This window comes from Bactrocera oleae, chromosome 2 (assembly GCF_042242935.1).
Source record: "Bactrocera oleae isolate idBacOlea1 chromosome 2, idBacOlea1, whole genome shotgun sequence".
In the NCBI taxonomy this organism is placed as follows: domain Eukaryota; kingdom Metazoa; phylum Arthropoda; class Insecta; order Diptera; family Tephritidae; genus Bactrocera; species Bactrocera oleae.
In genome coordinates, this window is record NC_091536.1 from 25,651,056 (window position 1) to 25,672,260 (window position 21,205).

Here is a 21,205-nt window from a genome sequence, read left to right on the forward strand (position 1 = left end):
GAGCAACGGTTGGTGGTAACATATGGATATAAATATGAAAACCATTTAGCATAGAGCTATATTGTACAACTAACATAAAAGCGAATTTTGGTTTAGAAAAGGTTGCCTTCGGAAAATTCCGATTTTCATTCCAAGAGAGTCGATTTCACCTATAAAGAATTGAAATTTCCATTTTTCTCGAAATGTTTTTCATATTTTAATTAGATCTATGGTACATATGTACATATATGTGATTCTGGTAAACAACTAACCCTACACACTTACACAAAATATTTATATGTGACATAACGTACAATATACGCTAGCGCTCACAATCGGGTCCGTATGTGCACGAAAACAACACTTCCGCTTGATTGGTTCACCTAACCAATAAAAAATATACAAATAATTTAACATAAATTATGCAAAAATAGGAATTAAATAATAATTGTTAATGTCAACATTATTTAGACAATTTGGCACACGCTTTCATAGTGAAATTTTTGCATTTGACTTGCCTTATGGCTGCTTTTGTGAATATAAGTATGTTTCATAATATTTTTGTAGATTAATTAGCTTCGATTTCTGGTTCAAATATATGTTTATTTAGTTTTTCATTTCACATAGCACCGTTAATTTGCTTTTATTCATCTGTTAGATTCCAGTCCATATAGAAACATCGATACTATTAGTCATACAATTTTAGATTTCTCCGAATTTCTAAAATATTGTACATTCACGTAGTATTAAATAGAAAAAAGTTTAAACAATTTGAAATTTTAGAATTTATATCTTTCTGTTTATATGTTATTTTAAATTACTTTTGTAAAAACTTTAACTGGCGCTTGCATATTAACATATTTATTATATTGTATATTCTGAAAGGAATCAATGAGTGTTATTTTTTAGGAAATTTCTATAATAAAAAATCCACGAAACACGGGAATTTATTAAAAATGTTAGCTATAATCAAAGGAATCTCGAACGACAATATATATAAATATTTTTCTAAGCCCGATTCCGCAAATTGACGTTCGGATCGCACTGGAGAGATAATGAAAATCACCAAGTCGTCTTTTCCACAACTGATTGAGATGATGAGACAAACTGCGTATGTTTTTTTAAGTATGAATGTTTGTGTGTATGGGTATGTTGTCATGGCTTTATTAGGAACCTACATGCATCCCTTTTTAGTATAAATACGTAAAATTTGTTGATTTCGAACATGTAAAAATAGACACAAGGACACAATTTACGTCAAGTACATATGTAATGCACGCACACAAGAAAGCGACATAATTCATTGGAACAACAAAAAAACAGTACATCAGCCACTAGCATATATTCTTTTTGCATAGAGTATGGAAAAGAGCAGCTCCACCTTCAACTGTTAATGGATATGAAATATCTTTCTTAACGGTTTTAACTTGAGCTACTGGAGCTCTATTCCCTATCGAAAACAAAAAGTTTGGTTTAAAATGGGACGTTCATTTTCCGGAGATTTCTTTTTAATTTTTCCAATTTAGTACCATATTCGAAAAGTAACCTGATAAGGAATCAAAGGAGCACATGTATCGGCTCTCTTCGATATATTACGCGGATATTAACAAACAGCTTAGTACCACTATGCACAATTTTGCATGCGAATTTGCAACAGATAATAAGTCAGTTACAGTTCCAAACGGTGTGTAGAGGACAACAAATTTGTATATTGAGAATCGTCTTAAAATGTCTTTCCTTCAAGATCTACTTGTATATATTTTTGCATTCGAAGAAACCCACTTCACTTATGACTATACCGCAGAATTTCGGAATATAATATTCTTATATTTATATCTTATATTATTAGATTCATCTATCAACACTTTTTAACTGACACTAAAAATTACATTAAATATAATATGTTTTTTAAATATTATTAGTTTTTCTACTAATGCATTCAACTTGCATAACTATGCGATTTAGAATTACTCAACAACGTTAAAATATTTGCAGTGAATGTTTAAGATGTTTCACTATCAAATGCAGTGACCATTTAGAGCCAACAGTTCATGTCGTCGTGACAACGCCGTATCTCTACACAATTGCTAAGTATGAATGTTGATTGCGTGCAAATAAATGGTAATATGTACCTTAAGAGCGTATGTGTGAATAGTTGTCGTCGATATTTGTTGTTGATTTTTATTTGTTTATTAATTTCAAATATGATATTACTGTAGTCCTTGCTTGTTTTCCATATACTGAAGGTTGGCGCTAAGCAAATGTACGAAATAAGGACAAAAGAGGAACTCTGCTTAAATGGTTGATTAAACTATAAGCATAAGCTGATTACGAAAAAGTTAAGTACAATGGATACAAGGTCTACGTAACTATTAATTATTTCCCTTGTTATGTGATTTAAAGACAGAGGTTAATGATAGAATAAGCGAGAGATACTAAAAGGTGTGTGAAGTCTTGAGTAAACTTCTTGCGCTCCAACGAAATTCCAACTAAGCTCTAATTTCCAATTACCTAAACGTAACAAAGACTTTTTATGGTCATTAATTACAACAAAGCGAGTTAGCTTTGAAATGCACTGAGTAATTTAAAATGGAGACTGACCTCTACGAGAGGATTGCCGTTGAGGTATTCTGCTTCTGTGTTTCTACAAGCTTTTCAACGCTATATATGCCTAGATTTTCGATTCAAATTTTTTCTTGACTCAATCGACGAATAAATTTATAAATTTGCTGAGTTTAAATAAACAACCCTGCTACCTGACCCAACTATCGCTAATCATTTCAAACCTGATCAATCTATTAAACTGATTTTCAAGTCCTGCAGTAAATTTATAATTTCAAAAATCCTAAAATCTCAGACTAGAACCAGAACCAGAACTACTAAGCAAAAGATCAAATGCACTAAAAAGTCTGAGGATGCGAACTGTATACCAGTGCGTATACGCAACCAATGGGTGTGAACACTGCAGGTGCGCCAAAGCGAAAAATAAAGTTAATCAAACCCTAAATGTGAGAATATAAACAAATGTAGGGTGGTAAACACACATACCTCTCATGTTAAAAATCAATACAGCAAAATATACATATATTTTCTTATCTTTCGAATGTAATTTAGAAGTCAGTGTTTGCTTAAAATAAATTCTGTTCATCGTACTATATAACAAAAAGGCACGCTTTCCTAATTTTTTAAGCAACCAGGTACTCACTTCCATAATCTTCTCGAACACAACCTTTACTTATGCCTCCCTAATATGTATATATAATAGTAAGTGCAGGACGACATACCCCATGTTGCACGTGTACTCGAGCCGGCATTCACATTCACATTCACTTACATTTATTTTCTCTGCATTCGCTTATTCTGGGTATTGGCGTCCTTCGTTGATGTGCCGTCTCTTTACTTCCTCTAATCGTGTCTTATTGTTGTTGTTTTTTATTTTTTATATATTATATATATTTTTTTGCTCTTGCTATTGCTTTACTATAGCCAGCGTAAATTTAACCTTGCATTGGTGTAATATTTTCGCACAGCATGACTTGTTTAATTAGACTGTGAAATCATGGGTATACTTAATTACATACACACAAAATTATACTTATATAATTCCGGATGCATTTGTGTGCAGCACGTCGGGCAATAACTTGCACTTTATGGACTTTAAGTTTCACGTGTACATATATTTAACAATCTCACTAGTGCTCAGTTAGTCCTTTTATTTAACTAAAGTTTGCGTTTGTTTGCAGCAACAGTTTTTTAGTTGCTATATTTCTTCTGGAGCCCAGAATTTTTTAAACTATCTCAGCGAATTTTTTTCTCTGTTTACGGATTTTACGGATTTTATCGCCAACATTCCATATACATAGTATATTCCGAAATGCCGTACAAAAATTTAAATTCACTCCCTATGAACATTTACATTGCTCAAGTTTTGCTTATACTAATTATATTTTGACGTGTTGTTCGATGTTCAGCGTTTACGCCAGAAAACCCAAAACTAAACTGATTCGTTGTTCTCGTAAACTTCCGCGAATGCGGAAAAGCAATGCCGTCAACAGTTTCTAAACTGTTTCGAGTGCCAACTTCTGACCCGCCGACAAACGGCAATGCAATTCGTTATTTGGTTTTTGTTGAGCATTCTTAATTTGGTGTTTGCTTTCAAGACATTTTTTGTTTTGAATTTTTTGTATGCAGGGCGTCTGCGTGCGTCAGGATAGTTGACCCCGTAGGAAATTAGAAATTGCACAACTGTATTTGGTTTCCTTACTGTACTAGCTCATAAAAGTATGTATTAAAGCGTTTTTCAATTTTTTTTTTTTTTTTTGAAAAGTTAAGGAATGCTGTAAATGTATAGTAATACTCCATAAAACTAGAATTATGCCGAGATATACATACATACATATAGTGGATATACTATCACTCATTTACAAGCTGAAAGAATTCGTAAAATCCACTTGCCACTGGGTTATATTGGAAGAGTGTGTGAGAATATGTATTTATATTCATAATAACCATTTAATAAGAGCATTAAAATAATGGATTGTGACAATTGACGAAATGCGACAATGGCTAAACTCGGAATTCATGTGTGTACGAATTGACAGCCAGTTAAACGTTTTTAACCCCAAAGAATTGACAACAAATGATTATAGAAAAGCGTGCGGTCAAGAAGCTACGCTATCGAAATTCGACAAACCAAAAATACCGACCGTATGAAGGCACAAAAGACAGAGAGTGAAACGCGGCGAGCTCTCAATATTTGTGACAACCACTACAACAGCACTACAGAGAACATGGTACATACATATGAACATCACAACCTAAAGTTGTTGACGTCATTATATTGCACAGCATGCGCTAGACGATGGCGTCAATTCGCCATTAATACTGCCAACAAAAAACAACAACAGTATAAACCTATTTTTTCTTTCGTAGGTGACAATGAACTCAAACATATAGAATAATTAAAGGGGGTTTACGGCAAGTCTACAGCGTCATCAACAACATCAACAACAAAACGTTGTTTATTAAGGATTTATGTATTTTTACCGGCGCTTATGACAAGTTAATGCCTGCATGTAAGTAAAGAAACGGAAATTGAGCAATTTTCTGAGCAGTGAAATGTAGTTGTCACTTATGGTTGTTGCTCTCAAGAATTCCGACACTTACATACATATATTATATTTGGAATTGCTTGCAGCTTTTTTTTACTCTGAGCATTTACCCAACAAACCAAATTGCTTCAGTTATTAAACTAAAGTAAAATTTTTTAGCTAATTTGGGTGATTCACTGAAAGTTTTTACAAAAATTATTATTTTATAATTTTGCAATCTTTTAGAATATGTTGTCGTTTTTGAAAAAGTTTAAATCAACTTTTAAAAGCAAATTAAAGTCAGCTTGAGCTCCGTCGAACAAGTTTGAGAAATGAAACAAAAACTCATCAATTTCATGCCTTCATTCAACGAATTTTATTTCAATATAAATATTATCTAATTTATCACAAAATATTTAAATTTGGTGATTAAAATTTAAGTATAAATAATTAAGTCAGTAGTAGCAAATCTAGTTAAACAAAACATTCACCCTTTAATTTAGGTGAAAAAATAATATTTGAATTTTGCAGTAAACTATTAAAATACAAAATTAACTAAAGTACGTTGCATACAGTAATTGAAAATATTGATAGTTTTCATTATATATTTGATGCTATATACATATGTATTTATCTGAGCTTTTGATTTTCAATTAACCCCATTCATTTCCAACCACAGTCTCAGTTAAATATTTGAATAGAGATTTTGTGAATTCTTGTAAATAAATATCACATTATATGTTTTAACTATATTAGGAACATATTTCAAATTCAGGCTTATTTTTCGAAAACTATTACCAGTTTCAAAAATAGGTTACAATATAAGAAAATATATTTTTTGTTTCTAGAGCCAAACTATAAGAATAACTTTTTCAAGAACACATATTTATAAGTTGCAATTCTAAAGCAAATAAACAATTTGCAACATAATGACTTATTTTTCTTACTTAACACCATTGTATTAAATACTTCTAACAGTGAGTTTTTAACAATTATTATTTGCACACTTTATTATTTTGAGAACAAGCACCTGAGCATATGAAAATATTCTGAGAATATGAAACTTTAGTAATAACTAACAAGATGCAAATAAAAAATTAAGAATAGCTCAAGCAAAATAAAAAATATTCAACGCCTACTAACAAAACATTTGCAGTTGCAAAGAGTCCAAGTAAATACGTATATGGATAATTATATGAGATTTTATAGGCATATGATTTAACATAGATCTAGAACGCTTTCATAGCAGCGTTTCTTAATTTTGGAGATTACTCGTTACTAAATACTAAAGTCAGTTTTAATCAAAGTGGCAAAATTGACAAAAATCCAGCATTAATCATATTTGAATATTTATATTAAAAATAGAATTTATTTTCACGCAGTAATTTTTGTGACTTTTTTTCTAACCATAGAGAGATTCTCTTGCGATGAAAATTTTTTGTGTATTTCACATTGTGTCTGTACGATAGTCATGTCCACAGACGGAACAGCTACGTCTATCCAACCCTGTAATTACGTTAAACAATATTTTACTACTCAAACAATTTTCCGATATATTTTTACAACAACTCACCCAATCGTGCCCGCTCAGCTTCCTTGGCAATAATTATTTCATTAGTGAGATAAACTTCACGTCGTATCTGGTCGCGCAACTCAACGCTCATATCGGGTATGCACCAACGTACCAAAATCATAACAAGCGCAACGAAGTTCTGTAAAGAAATTAAACAAAGTATAGCAAAATAGTATATAAGAGAGCTCAACACAGTAGAGAGAAATATGGTATTGTAATGATTGATAGTGCTAATGGAAGCACATAGGATCTACTGGACAATCCAGAGCGTTTGATCCAATCGAATAAACTAATCGAGATAGATATAGAGTCCTGTATATCAAAATAATAAGGATGACGAGGTCAGATGAGTTGAACTCCCGATGTCTGCGTGTCAGTTCGTTCGTCTGTACGTGCAAGCGGTAACTTAAGTAAAAATTGAGATATGAAAAAGTTTATGGAATTTGGTACATATGTTTCATGGAGCACTAAAGAAGTTGATATTGAAGATTGGCCCACAAAATGCCGTTAATAGAAAACTGTTAAAGTGCCGCAAATTAATTTTGTACAAGTCTTCGAAGTATGGAATGACATCTGCGATTTACAATTTTTTACAAAGTGTATAACATCACTTTCACATTTCTATGTTACAGTGTGAACTACATACACACCTACTTTTCAGATAACACAATTTTAAATTCTATCTGATTATTTCACTTTACAGTACGCAAATCAAGCACTATTTAATGAAGACATAGGAACTTTGTTTGAATATAATCCACAATATAAGGCATCCCATTTCTTAAACTCATAAATTTTCAAGTCCCAGGTACCGAATATGTGAATATCAGTGCCTATGTCTGACATTATACCAAAAATATCGGCCAATCAGTGGATATACTAATGAAATTCAGAGAGAATAGCTTCATAGTAATAATGCGCCCTTGTGAAAATTAGGAAAATTCGGTAATATATTTTATATAGTATAGTTTAATACCGAAAATGTGTGAAAGCAGTTCTACCCTAACTTCTTTATACTACTTATAATGATTTTCATAATTCTAGCAGACTTTATACTCAAAGTATCGGTCGATGTGTGAATTATCTCATTAAAATAGCGTGGAAACATGTTCTGGAGTCCAGACCTTTCCCTAGCCCCAATATTATTATAAGTGATTTACGACTTTCCACATTACCTTAAATTGTTTGGTTGATTTTCATATAAATGTATCGGACCAAACAAAATGTAGTAATATACTTAAGTCAATAAGATATCAAGAAAGATTTTAATTCATTGACTGATTCGTCGAATAATGTATGTTGAATTCTTACGCATCATTTTTTAACCCTTTGTTGCACTGGCGAGAAGTGCTAGAGCCGATTTATCGGTCCGCGCCTTGTAGCGCTTTACTATTTGCATTGCGGGAGAACTCTATCTCAAAATAAATTTGTAATGCGTTATAAATGATCTTATTTCATCACAAAATAATTTTAAAAAAATATTTTTTTGTTTGAACTCTTTGTTGACGACGTTTTTTCTGTCGCTTGGAGGTACCGGAATCTAACATAAACACCGTACCTTCAAGTTATGTTTATGTTATGTAATATGTAATATTGGTTATCTTGTTACAAAATATATATTGGAAATACAAAGTATATACTTTATAATAATTGGCCCATATACAATTATGATGAACAGATGACTGTTTGTATGTGCATATACGTTTTCTACAAGAGATCTCAAATTCATTTCATTTACAAACGTTTATACCTTTGTTTTTTTTTTAATTTTCAAATGGCACTAATTTCCCTGGCACTAAAAGGGTTAATATACGATTTTTTCAACACCTAAAATGGATGGTTTATCTTATTTTTTGTTGAACAAATAAATATAAATTCAATGTTACAAAGAAAGTACTCTTTAAACCAAAATTTTTACCTCATTCTCGGTGTTCACAGCGAAAAATGGGGTCATGTGCTAAGTATGATGACATAGGAATGCATTTAAATTCATTAAAGAAGAGCGTGGTTAGAGTTAAGGGGTTACTGATCGTTAACGAGTCCGAATCGAATTGATAGAAATATGACAATTAATTATTTGTAAAATAAATTGATTGTTGTAAATTTTGTTTGCTTAAAAGTGTTGTTGTTTAATAGCAGCTTTAATTTTGCCTTCAAAAGTTATTAAGGCCACCGCCTGGTGGGCACAGTTACAAATACGAGTAAAGGGGGAACGACTATGTGTAACAAATATTTTTTATAATAAAATATTATTTTGTTTTAAATAAATTATAGTTATACAAAATAAATTAAATGATAATAATTTTCCAGTTCGGAAATTTTTACAGACTTTTACTATATTTCTATAAAAATAGACAAATTTCTATACAAATCAGTACTATATACAATATACTAAAATCTTTAAAAAACTCAGTCGAAATTTTATTCAAAACTATTTAAAAGAAAAAGCATCATGAAATACATAATTTAAACTTGATTTATGCAGCCATTTCGCACGTGTTGCATGAAATTCGCCACTGTACCCGCCTTCCTAATGGCAACGGCTCTTAAGTAGCTCTGTTTGGAAGTGTGTCAGATCATTCAACTTTAGCACTTTCACTGTATATGTAGCCCTGACGCCACGTATGGTCGCTAATCACTTAACAATGCAAAACGACAAGTGGCATGCAGCAAGCCCACTAAACTAAATAAAATTAGCCGTCTGCCACAGAGTCATACGTCTTGATGTCTTGGCAAATACAATGGGAATACTTTAATTCAGTGCAATTGTAAACGCCAAAGCGTCAGCAACGCGTCAAATGCAAGAAATATTATAAGAAAATTTGAATGGAATAATATTAAAATTTTTTAAAAAATTAAAGTGGATTTTCTCAAATCGCTTTTTGAGATACATTCGTATACTTTTGCGCCGGACTTAGAAGAAAGTGCAGCAACACCAGCGCTACTAACACTACCATCGTGCCCGTCCACAATGAAACGTTTCAATTGTTTCAGTTTACGTTCATTTGGCATTGTTGTTGCCGGCTTTGATATCATCGTAGGGTTGTGCACGCTAGCACTCTGCTCCTACTATCTGTGGACCGACTATGTGTATGTGTCATATTGGCCGCAGGACGATGTGAAAATATTGAGTCCTTTAAGTAATTTCATTGCAATAGTTGGTAAGTTTTTTAGAAATTCAGAAAAAAAACTATTATTAATCTAACATTTGTGCTAATACATTTAATTTACATAAAAATATATTTCCAGTAAGCTTTCCTTTCTATAGAACTATTGACAAGTAAAACTATATCTTGATTCCGAACTCAAAAGTTCAAATGTTTCTGTAATTGATCGGACTGAAAAATTAATTTTCTGAATTTGGGCAAATTTTTGGTTTCGAAATAACTGGTATTGTATTCTAGAAATTAGAAAAAAAATTTTGTTCATATTTTGATAGATTAGATATTCAAAATATCTCCCTTAAAGGATTTTTCAAAATTCAAATTATTTTCAAAGTTTTCAAATTTTCCAAAAATCACCAAAGGCATTTAAAATAAAAAATGTTGAGTGATTATTTTTATAACGACTAATATTACACAGTAACTTTTGCAAAATTCTACTTTACAGTTGATTATGTACTCGTACATAACTTCTCCAATGCTTTCTATATGGTACTGGCTGTTACTATTTGGGTAAAATCGTTGATTAATTTAGTTGTTGCTTCTATACTCATGGATGGTATAAGAAAGGTAAAACAATTACGAAATAATTACTACAAAAAGTATCAGAAACCAAATGAATCCGTTTGCATTATTGCAGCAACGTCTTGTTTGCATTGCTCCCTGGCTCATTAACACCACGATTTCGATTGGCATTGAGATAGCCGTATTTGTATTCATGGAAATTAAAATGAATGAATTCGAAGAGGAAATCGCATTGGATCGGCGTATAGTGCATAGTGTGATTTTTGGCGTATTTATGGGTGAAATAAATGAAATTAAAAATACCTGCACAAACTTATACGCACTCATATTTTCATTTTTTCCTTAACAGTCTTCAATGCGCTCTCTTTATTCGGGATCTTTGCACTATACAAATTGCTCAAGGCAACGGTCAGTGAGAATCGTACATTACAGGAGAGTATTGTGGAAGCAGCTGGACTCTATCAGCATGTTAAAGTTTAAATTTGGCTTGAATCCATGGCGAATTTTAGTAGCACCATTAAACAACAATTTGGTTATGAGCGTTTTGTTTATTGAATAATGCATTTATTTAACAAGAAAATTTAAAAATTTTAATATATAATATGTAAAACTTCCAAAATAAATAAAACAGTGCTCTTATGAAACAGTTTAAACGAGAGTTGGAATCAAGGATTGGGCGAGAAATTTACTTCAGGTCAGTGTCATTTTAACTCTTTCATTCAATATTGTGGATAATTTTTCCTCAAATTCACTTATCCCCAATATTTTTGTTTATTTCAACTCACCTCAAATACCACAACGAAAGCCAATCGACAAGCGAGTATGACATAAAATGTACTTGTTAAATAATATTTTCGAGGCGAATTTGGTGGTTCTCGAAAATCAGCATAACTAAGAGAAAATAATTATGTAGATTATAAAAATATTTTATTATTTGAAAGGACTTACAAGCACGTTCTTATATATGAATCATCACCAGCTAAACTTCGCAAATTTTCAGATTCCGTTATATTATATTCGGATAAGGTAAAATTCAAATAGCCAGCAAGCGTATGACCCTCAGAACTTGCACGATAAACTAGGCGAGGTATGAAGTCAGATGTAAAGGCAATAATGAAGCCCTGTAGTAGTCAACAATTAGGAGTAGAAAAAAAAAACATTCATTTCATTTTCACTCACATTACTAATCACACTCAGCTTGCCTATGCTGTCCAATATCCGATACCAAACACCAATATCACGCACACGCTGTGAAACGGGACGCCTGTGGTTGGCCAGCAATTTTTTCGCATCCAAACGCATTTCGAAAATATTGTTAAGTAACGCAAAGAAAGGTGCCAAAGGAAAAGCGGCCACAAATAATGTAACGAAACCATACTGTAAAACTTCAAGTGTAAACACAATATTAGGTCATGTTTTGTTAAAACAACCATTGTGCACGAAAACCAGCTACATTTACCCATTTCCAAGTACTCCGGAAATAAACTGCGTGGACCCCAATCAAGTAATTTTAAGTCGCGCAAATAACGTTCCACTTTCTCCTTATTCATATCATGAGTCTTACTGTTGAACAAACGCGAGAGACCAACTTGTATGGCCATGATTTTTCGCCAAATCTTTGGCATTATTACTTCCAGTATGGTGTTAAATGCTTGTTTTCCAATCATTATGATTGCCAGCTGAATACAGAGCTCAGTCAAACAACCACCGGAGGAACACTACAATGGGCATATTGTTGGACATTAGATAATGAAACTTAGTACAAAAATTACCTCTTCTTGTCGATAATCAAATATTGTGTTGTATTTTCCTGGATGTCCTACGAATTTTCCTTTAAAAAATGCTATATAAAAGATGGATGCATAATAATTTACAAACTGCAATAAATAAATCTTCAGTGTCAAAGAATCGTCGAATTGTGTTTGTGTGCGCCACATTTCCAGCTCAGTCAGATACTCAGCGAGTTGTGTGTACATCTGATAAAAAAAGTTAGAATTAGCTAATTGTTAGATTTTATGAATTTCATGACTTACATAGTTCAGCAGATATAACAGACATAAGTTGACAAACGCTGCAGAAGCTGTAGCCAACATGATAGCACTCGAAGTAGTCATCGTACTAGAATTCAGTTTGAAAGTGCCCAGCATAGACATGCGATACACTACTACCGCAACAAGCGCAACGAAAGCCAAAAGAATCAACAGAAAAACAACCGAAACGCTTAGAATAGTGGCAGGAAATTTCATACGCCAAAAGGGCACTACTGGTTCTTGTATATTCGTAACGTAATCAATACGCGTACGAGTATTTTTCACATGTCCCAAACGCGACAGATACTCGGGACGAGGGTGCTCCTCGTGCACATCGAAGCCAGTTAAATCCCAACGATGCGTAATCTCCGCCGAATAACGTTTCCATAACTCCAAAAAAAGTGTAGCCCAAAAGGACATGAAGACAGCAAAGAACACAGTACTAGGATTGTCAAAGAGGTAGGTAATTTTGGCATAAAAACATGTCTCCTTGAGATACCAGAAATCGCATCGATCACAAAGGGGACACATAGTGAGGTTATTAGTATGCTCATTGGAGCAAACGTCTTGACTGTGTGTGGATATGTAAAAAATTTAAATTGAATTAAAATTTTAGGGCAGTTGTAGTGAAAATTAGTTCCGGTAAAAATTACATACACTGGCACATAATCCTTTAATGTTATCAATGAATACACAAAACAAATAATACCAATCAGCGAGGCAAGCAACAGCATGTAGGTGTAAAAGCCCAACCAAGCAAAATACAGACCTTAAAAAAAACCTAAATAAGTAAGTGGCGATTAATTGTATGTTGAAAATATAAAATATACCAATTTTAACGCCAAAATATTCCTTTACATAATCAAGCGGCTGGTAACGATACCACTTCTTAACGGAGGCCCAGTTTGTATAAAGAGCTTCGCGCATTGTACCCTTCTCTGTGATTTCGCCCTGAAATTAGGAAAATATATATAAATGCTATCGACTTTTGTCAGAGTTTGATTTAATTAACACTCACATCATGCAGCGGATAAGCAGCGCAATACACATTCGATTCTACCATGCGATCAATACCGAACGCTCGCGGATCCTTGTCGGGATTCTCAAAATATTGCCGATCCAATATGAACTGCACAATACGCGAGCGCACTGCATTTGTAAAAAAACAACGATTATGTATATCGAATCTGTATTAAAAAAAATTTAAATAATAAAAACAAAATACCATTAAATGAAAAAAAAACATTTCCAACTCACAAATACTCTTTATCACGACTGTAGATGGCGGTGAAGCGATACGCACGACGAGGGAAATACCGTTCATCCACAAAGATGTGACGAAGAAAGAATTGCACAAGACTTTTGAGACTAGAGAAGGCGCTTCGAGTTGAACGATTCACTGCAGACATGCCCGGTATCTGTAAATATAATTCATAATATTTAATTTATCTCCAAGCTAACTGTATACGATTAGTACAGCAGAACTAAGTTCAATTAAGCAGCAAAACGAAGCCACAATATTTAAAAAATACAAAAACTTGGGTTCTTAGAAAAATTTGTAATAATTTTAAGCCTGTTTTATATACTATATATTTAATACGAAATAGCTGAAGTGAGCAAAAGCAGGTGAATGGTTTGAAAGTAATAGCTAGTAGTAAGATGCGTTTATTTTTAAATTAAATGCAAAATTTTTTCGTATGTACGTATGTAATTCAGACCTTTCGTGAGAGATATTGCGCTGCATGTAGCAAACGACTGTATTTGCTGTAAACTGTGGTACTACAAAGATCCTGCAATAGTAGTGCATTAAAAATAAATTAGGTTGTGTGCGGAATGATTTAGTAAATGTTTAAAATATATGTGAAGAGGTTATTATCTATATAAACAGCATATATGTCCATATATATAGATAATATGTATTTACATATATGGTACAGCATATATAAAAATATAAATTTATGTAGTGAAAAAAAAGGGCTCTAAAGTTGGTGAACTACATTGGGATCAACAAGACTTTCAGTTTTTTTTTTACCTACACAGTAAGAATATCTAAATTCTACATATATTTGCTGAAAATGAAAAAGAACAAAATTTTATAAAGTAAAAAAGTTCATACGAAATACATATATTCAAATATTGATAGATAATTTTTAAAATATGTAATTAATAACCAATAATTTATATGAAATTGCTTTTTATTTTATACCATAAAGCATATGTATGTTAAATTTAAAGAAAAATAATTTAAAAGCTTTATAATATACCGATTAAATATGCTTTAAATTATATTTTATTATGTTATAATTAATAGCCGACACACACTTCAAGCTATCGAACTTGAGTTACTTACAACGCATAGCATCTGCAAGGAAAGGGTTTAAAACTGTACAGCATTAAGTTACAATTATTATTTTATCAAAATATTTTCACAATGCTGTACTTCTTAATTTCAAATGTATATATGTATGTATGTATTCGCAAACCCATTTAATTGATATTATGTCTTACAAAAAAACAACATTTTCGATTATCAATAAAATCAAATAACTTTGTCTTACCTCCTTCATAGGCATACGCAGCTTTAAAATTTCGGCATAACGACGTAAAACATCCAATGGCGCATGTATCTATAGAGCAAATAACAATTGTAAATTTTTCAGCAACTGTTATATATGTATGTAAAACATATATTTTTACTTCACCTACTTTCACAAAATGAATATGCTGCTGCTCCTTAATATCCACTTCCATCTGTAGTCCATGTTGCAACAGGTTGGCTTCGAATTTGAACCGCTTATGCGCATTAATCCCTTCTTGGCTTGTGTCTGGATCCATCTTGTAGGCAAGCACAAAATCAATTGAACGCACGCCATCAGTAAAAAAAAGTGTTTCATTGTATTTCGTTAGTGGGCAGCAGTGTTCTTCATTTACAAAATTATTTTCTAAAATGTCATCAGTCATTGGCGCTAACGGAGTTGTGAACTTTGAACTATTATTACGTCTGAAATGCCGATTAATTTTGGCCAAATTGTTGCGTCGGTGTAGCGATGTCTCTGCATCGAGGGTCAAACTCGTTGTGTGCTGAAGTTTTCTAAAAAGAAATAGTTATTTTTGCCTAAAATGGATTTTTGATACGGTGAATATTTGGCAGCGTTTAGACTACCACAGACCACCTATGTGTATTAACATTGAATTTAAAAGGTTCGCACATTTCTCTTAAGCAAACACTAAACCAAACACTCCTCTTTGCCCACAAATTCCCACTATGAAGATTTTTAGCTTATACATTAGAGAGTTTTATGCTTTAAATTCTAACACCCAAGGTGCGTCGCCAGACACCGAAATATGCCGTGATCACAATTTTAATATACCCACTGGGGTTGTGTCCTCCTGTAGAGCATTACGCACTCACCAAGTTACAAAAGCACATACAAATATTATATATATTTTCTATTACAACTATTCATTCTATATAAAATGGCTAGACACGCTCTTAATACAACATATGTATTGTGTTGAGCACGCATAACATTTAAATATCAAAGTGTTCAGCCAAACTGTGCCTGCCAAGGATATATCATTATATTATTCCATACGACGCCTAGTTACGAAGAGATATATGTATTTACGCATATGCGGTGACCTATATTCGTCGTAAAATATATAGACAAAGATGGCAGGCATTTCACTTTAAGTGCTTTCACGAGTGATACTAAATTCAACTATGCAAAATGCAACAGGTTCATACACATGCACTCACATGCGAAACCCTCCAAACAGTATTATTACTTTTGGGGGTATAAACTAATTTGTATTGAGATAACTGCCCACATGAATGTTGGCATTTTCTAAACTATTATTTTTTAAGCAGATAACTACAATGAACTTTAAAAAGTATTTTCTTTTACTGCATTATTGTTGGCATTAATTCAGAAGTTAAGAAATTCAATCACAAACTCTGAAAGGCAGTGCAAGATACAATATTAAAAACTTTAATAAAACATTTAACTAGCAAAAAAATGCAGTAATTTCATTGGCGTACTTAACTTTTTTTTAATTTCTAACTTATTTTTGCCTAAACAGTATTTTAACAATAATAAATTGATATATAGTTTGTAAAAATACCACTTATTAAAATATAAGGAAGAATTACACATTTTTCTTGAAAATAGTCTTTTTTTCATTAAATAATAATGGACACAAAATAAAAAGAGAAAAAAGTTGAGGCGTGCAAGCACATATAGCAAATAAATAAACATCTACAATACTTGTTCGAAACAGATCATTTAAAGTTTTAAAAGAAATATAAATGGCTATAGTTAAGGAAATACTTAGTATAAGAAAAAACAGCACACATTCATAAAGTTCAAAACTGTTGACAAACGCAAAAATTCGCAGAACTCAAGTTTGGTTTGGTACTCTTTCGACTTTACAATTACTTCTACTTTATTTTAATTAGAATTCACGGCACTCAGTGTTGATGATTAATACAGTAAATGTGGGTTATAAGTATGTATGTTATGTATTTATGTAAGCAGCAATTAGCGTTGAGTAGGGATTTTATATTTATACATTTATGTACATATACTATGTATGTTCACATGTGTATTTGAAAAAATTAACATTATATATCACTGTACGGTGAATATTAAATAACTCCGAGAGTTTTTCCCGCTAATATCAAAAATTATCTAATTATGAATTCTTATTCACACAAATTACTGTTAAACACGACGTTTCGTTATAAACTGATAAAGTTAAAATTACCTCTGGACGCAAAATAGCGCCATACAGCTCGAGCAACCTCACTCATCGGAAGAGTGAAGCACACACACTTTTTCAGCATCTAAAAATATGTACGCAAGAGTAACAAGACGTCATATTATATAGGTAGAAAAGCTTATGGAAACATTGACTATTAGAAACAGTAACACGCGGTCAGACCACCGTCAGATTCACTGACCGCACAGAATATTGTGCGCTTGATAATATCTTTTTTTGTTTTGTAAATTCTATGAAATGCGTTTGTTTTGTTAGATGCATAAGTTTTATTACTTTTGCTGTTTCTTTTAATCATCGAAAAATCAATTGTTGAATTTTAACATTATAATTTTTTAAGAATAATATACAACTTCCAATGTAATCTTTCATTATGAATGATAAATGTATGTTTATTAAGATCATCATCAGCCTTACTTACACATATATACAAGACTTGTATAAAGTTCCTAGATTTTCTAATATTTCTAAAAGCATATAGTAAAATTAGCCCAATAAGCGTAAAAATCGTTTTTGTTTTTACTATTCAAACTACTTTTGCTTTTGGAATAGGTCGTTTGAATATTTACTAATTATGTGGCATAAAGGTATTCTTTGGTAAGCGTTGAGAATCGCTGCGAATTTATAAATTACTTATATTTATAGGTTATTTGCAAATAGTGACGATAACAAATAAGAAGGAAGTTTATTATACCCTGAAAAGGATCTATTACGTATTCCACCAAGTTTGGTGGAAACGTCCCAAGAATCGTTAAAAGAAATTTTCGTTCGCTCAACGAGCAAGAAGAAAGTATCTTACGTCCACCTGTGCTACCAGAACGTCAGAGGTCTGCGTACAAAACTCTCAACAGCATTAGCGGCTAACCAGTATGACGTTGTATGTATTTCGGAATCCTGGCTTCACTCCCTACACTAACACGACAATCGATAAAGTTGAAAAGGTGCAGCGTAAATTCTGTCGTTAACCTCTGCTTTTTCTACAAATTAGTCAATAACATCACTGATGCTCATGAGATCCTAAACAGTTTTGAACTCGCCCCTGCTGGTCTTACCCTGAGGCGAAATAGATTACTAAAAACATCGAAATCCAAGAAAAATTATGTTATCCATGGTCCTCAGAATAGACTGGCTAAATTAGTAAATTCACTTCAAGGTGAAATTGATTTCTATGGAGGAACATACGCTGCTTTTACCGAAAACACCAAGAGACACCTGCTCGTCTGAAGTACATCTAAATCAAGTCTGAATTACATATTAACTTACAATTATTTGAATATTTTCCAGATATTACACTAATATACCCTAGCTACTTTTGTATAATACTTGAATTCTTTATTATATCTACGTATATTGCCGATTGGCGTTTAAATAAATAAATATAAAATATACATATAAAAACGATCAGGGTGACGAGCTGGGTCATGTCCGTCAGTCTGTATATACGCGAACCATTCCCTCAGTTTTTGAGATATAGATTTGAAAGTTTGCTCATGTCCTTTTCTCTAAAAGAAGCTGCTCATTTGTCGGAACAGCTAATATCATGCCACTAAGGTATGCAGGTTCCATACTAACAAACTGAGTATGAAACCTGAATACTTATCCAGAATAGATCCCGACGTTCCAAAAATATGTCCTGCGTGCAATGAGGCTCCGCATGATACTAACCACCTCTTTTGATGCCCAACAAAATCAACTCATCTAACACCCTTTTCCCTATGGTCCGACCCCGTCGAAACAGCCTGTTTCTTTTGCCTCCCGTTAGATGACCTCGACGACAACCAAAATATCACTTATCATCCAAGCGGGGACTAGATAACCGTTACAACAACAACAAGTTCCATACAAACTGTACAATTAAAATCAAGTTCTTGTATGGAAAACATTTTTATTTGAATAGATATCTTAGCGAAATTCGGCAATCTATGTCCAAGGCAACGATACAATATCCAACAAATTGTTCGGTCTGATACTTGTTCGGCATGTATGAATGTATGTATATAAGTAGTATATAACAAGTAAGGAAGTTCTAAGTTCGGGTGTAACCGAACATTTTATACTCTCGCAACTTCCAAGGATCAAAGCCCAAAGCCCTACCAAATAACAGTCTTGTATCTTATTGTGGAGCTTAGTTATGGCAATTTATTTGTTTTTGGTTAATGGAGTTTTGTGGGCGCGGAAACTTTCCGATTACGCCCATCTACAATACTAAGCGTCTTACGGTACCAAGAAACATGTGTACCAAGTTTCATAAAGATATCTCAATTTTTACTCAAATTACAGCTTGCACAGACGCACGGACAGACAGTCACCCAGATTTCAAATCATCTCTTCATCCTGATCATTTATATATACATATATAACCCTATATCTTACTCGATTAGTTTTAGGTGATACAAACAACCGTTAGGTGAACAAAACTATTATACTATGTAGCAACAGGTTGCGATAGTATAAAAATATACTATATACATATGTATAAAAATAATGATAGGTATATTTGCAAGCCCTGTCAAACTAACACAAATAGCTGTTTTGCATTATTTTATTTCTTTGTTTGTACTTTAAAATGAGATTTAATATAAACAACACACTAGCTGCATACACAAATGTGTTGCAAATATACTGTATTAGTCTCACCTTTTATCAGAGTTTCGGTGTGTACGTTCTTCATTTTTCCGTAGTTGTGTGCCATCAAGTTCAACACATTCACCAACACCACGATTATCACTACTACCGAAGTAGTAACTTTTGCCTCTTCCGTTTACGTTATCTTTAGCATAAGCTTCAATTGCAAAATCATTACCTGCAGCTCCAGATGCATTTGCATATCTCTCATTCTGTAAGAACATCTCACAGAGGCTGTCGTAGCTTTTAAATTTATCTTTGGAAGCTGTTACCGGCGATCGGCATTTTCTTTTTATATTAGTTTTCGGCCGACGTGTACTGCCCTTTTTTTCTTTAATACTATGTTTTCTCCGCCACCCTTTTGGTGTAAGCAACGGTGCAAGAGGCGCTGTGTACGGTGGCTCAAACGCGACTGCCGGTAAATCGCCTTCGCTGCAAAAAACCAAGCTTGAATCTTCGTCGGGTTCAGATTGCGAATATGCTGAAGTGTGATAGTCATGCTCGATATTGTGAAACTTTTGGCGCTCTCTCACATTGGGATTATCGGCGTTTGTGCTAGCATCACTAGTATCAGCAGGTGGCGTTGTTGGTGGAGTTTCCAACGATGCTGTTGTTTTGGTCGCATATAATTCATACGATTCATCCGTTTTCTGCGGTCGTATATGCTTGACAGGGGTATTTGAATCACTGACAATTGCATCTTCCTCGTCGGTTTCTAAAATTAGAATACATATACAAATAATTTTGCACTTTTGGCAGCATAGCAAAACAATAATCATTTGAAACGCACGCATTCTTGCAAATAGCTTATAGTATTTATGTCATTTATGCCAGATCATCATGAATCTTTTTCAAACAATTCAAGCTGCCGCAATTATACTACCATGACGTCCGAGCGTGTCACAATTTCTTTAAATTTAGCAGGGATAATTTATCTGTGAATTTACTATGGATAATACCGAAACGGCGAAACCCAACAACAGAATCACTTCCAAACCAAAATAGGTGGGCAAAAGGTCTATCATTCTTGTCCTAATACATTGAAAAAATGTTCACTACATATGCATTAATTTACATTTTTTCTTCACTCATACTAAACGTTGCATGAGAGAAAGAAACAACCATTGTATTAGCTTATAGTACATTTATACAATGGAAACAACCAAGTTTCACGTTTGAACAAATCACGGATGTATTAAGTAAACTGGAGTGCTTTTGTTGGATTGCAAATATTTGTTAAAAAATATCAAAATTGACAAATTTATGTGAACTCATACAAAAGCATATATCGAACTTATCTTTCAAAGCAAAAATCTGAAGCTAAAATTGTATGTGATCAGCCATTAGGGTAGTACTACCAGATTTTATTGTGTTCATAAAATTCTTTTTAGGATTAACCGCATCATACGGTGGCTTTTCCCTATAAGAGTAGGTTCCATTCGA

General features: G+C 32.9%; 3 protein-coding genes across 8 annotated transcripts in view; 1 reads left to right on the forward strand and 2 right to left on the reverse strand.

Annotated features, from left to right (window-relative positions):
- LOC106615977 (organic cation transporter protein) overlaps positions 1 to 3,988 on the reverse strand; it is a 28,562-nt gene extending 24,574 nt beyond the window's left edge. Inside the window, exon 1 of the mRNA XM_036377074.2 lies at positions 3,314 to 3,988. The gene's annotated coding sequence lies outside the window, so the exon portion shown is untranslated. The remainder of the gene's footprint in view (positions 1 to 3,313) is intronic.
- A 602-nt stretch (positions 3,989 to 4,590) lies between these two features.
- LOC106615960 (uncharacterized) lies at positions 4,591 to 10,970 on the forward strand. 2 transcript variants are annotated; one of them, XM_036377072.2, is made up of 5 exons: positions 4,591 to 4,772; positions 4,912 to 5,054; positions 10,252 to 10,373; positions 10,444 to 10,606; positions 10,678 to 10,970. In XM_036377072.2, the coding sequence occupies exons 2-5, from the start codon at positions 5,045 to 5,047 to the stop codon at positions 10,806 to 10,808; spliced, it is 426 nt and encodes a 141-aa protein (XP_036232965.1). In that variant the 5' UTR covers positions 4,591 to 4,772; positions 4,912 to 5,044; the 3' UTR covers positions 10,809 to 10,970. The 2 variants fall into 2 exon arrangements, with proteins under 2 accessions (XP_036232965.1, XP_014087851.1); XM_014232376.3 differs by lacking the exons at positions 4,591 to 4,772; positions 4,912 to 5,054 and adding an exon at positions 9,141 to 9,803.
- Positions 5,418 to 20,861, reverse strand: subdued (anoctamin 1). 5 transcript variants are annotated; one of them, XM_014232375.3, is made up of 17 exons: positions 20,553 to 20,845; positions 19,775 to 20,477; positions 15,065 to 15,449; positions 14,917 to 14,985; positions 14,077 to 14,148; positions 13,616 to 13,776; positions 13,377 to 13,545; positions 13,189 to 13,309; positions 13,016 to 13,127; positions 12,362 to 12,929; positions 12,101 to 12,304; positions 11,788 to 12,046; positions 11,508 to 11,713; positions 11,277 to 11,449; positions 11,114 to 11,219; positions 6,643 to 6,781; positions 5,418 to 6,575 (listed from the first exon to the last, which is right to left on the reverse strand). In XM_014232375.3, the coding sequence occupies exons 1-17, from the start codon at positions 20,554 to 20,556 to the stop codon at positions 6,517 to 6,519; spliced, it is 3,510 nt and encodes a 1,169-aa protein (XP_014087850.3). In that variant the 5' UTR covers positions 20,557 to 20,845; the 3' UTR covers positions 5,418 to 6,516. The 5 variants fall into 5 exon arrangements, 4 of the variants coding, with proteins under 4 accessions (XP_014087850.3, XP_069968982.1, XP_014087849.3 ...); XM_070112881.1 differs by lacking the exon at positions 20,553 to 20,845 and adding an exon at positions 17,126 to 17,204 and having other exon boundaries at positions 19,775 to 19,917; XM_014232374.3 differs by lacking the exon at positions 14,077 to 14,148 and having other exon boundaries at positions 20,553 to 20,843.
- Between the last annotated feature and the right edge of the window lie 344 nt (positions 20,862 to 21,205).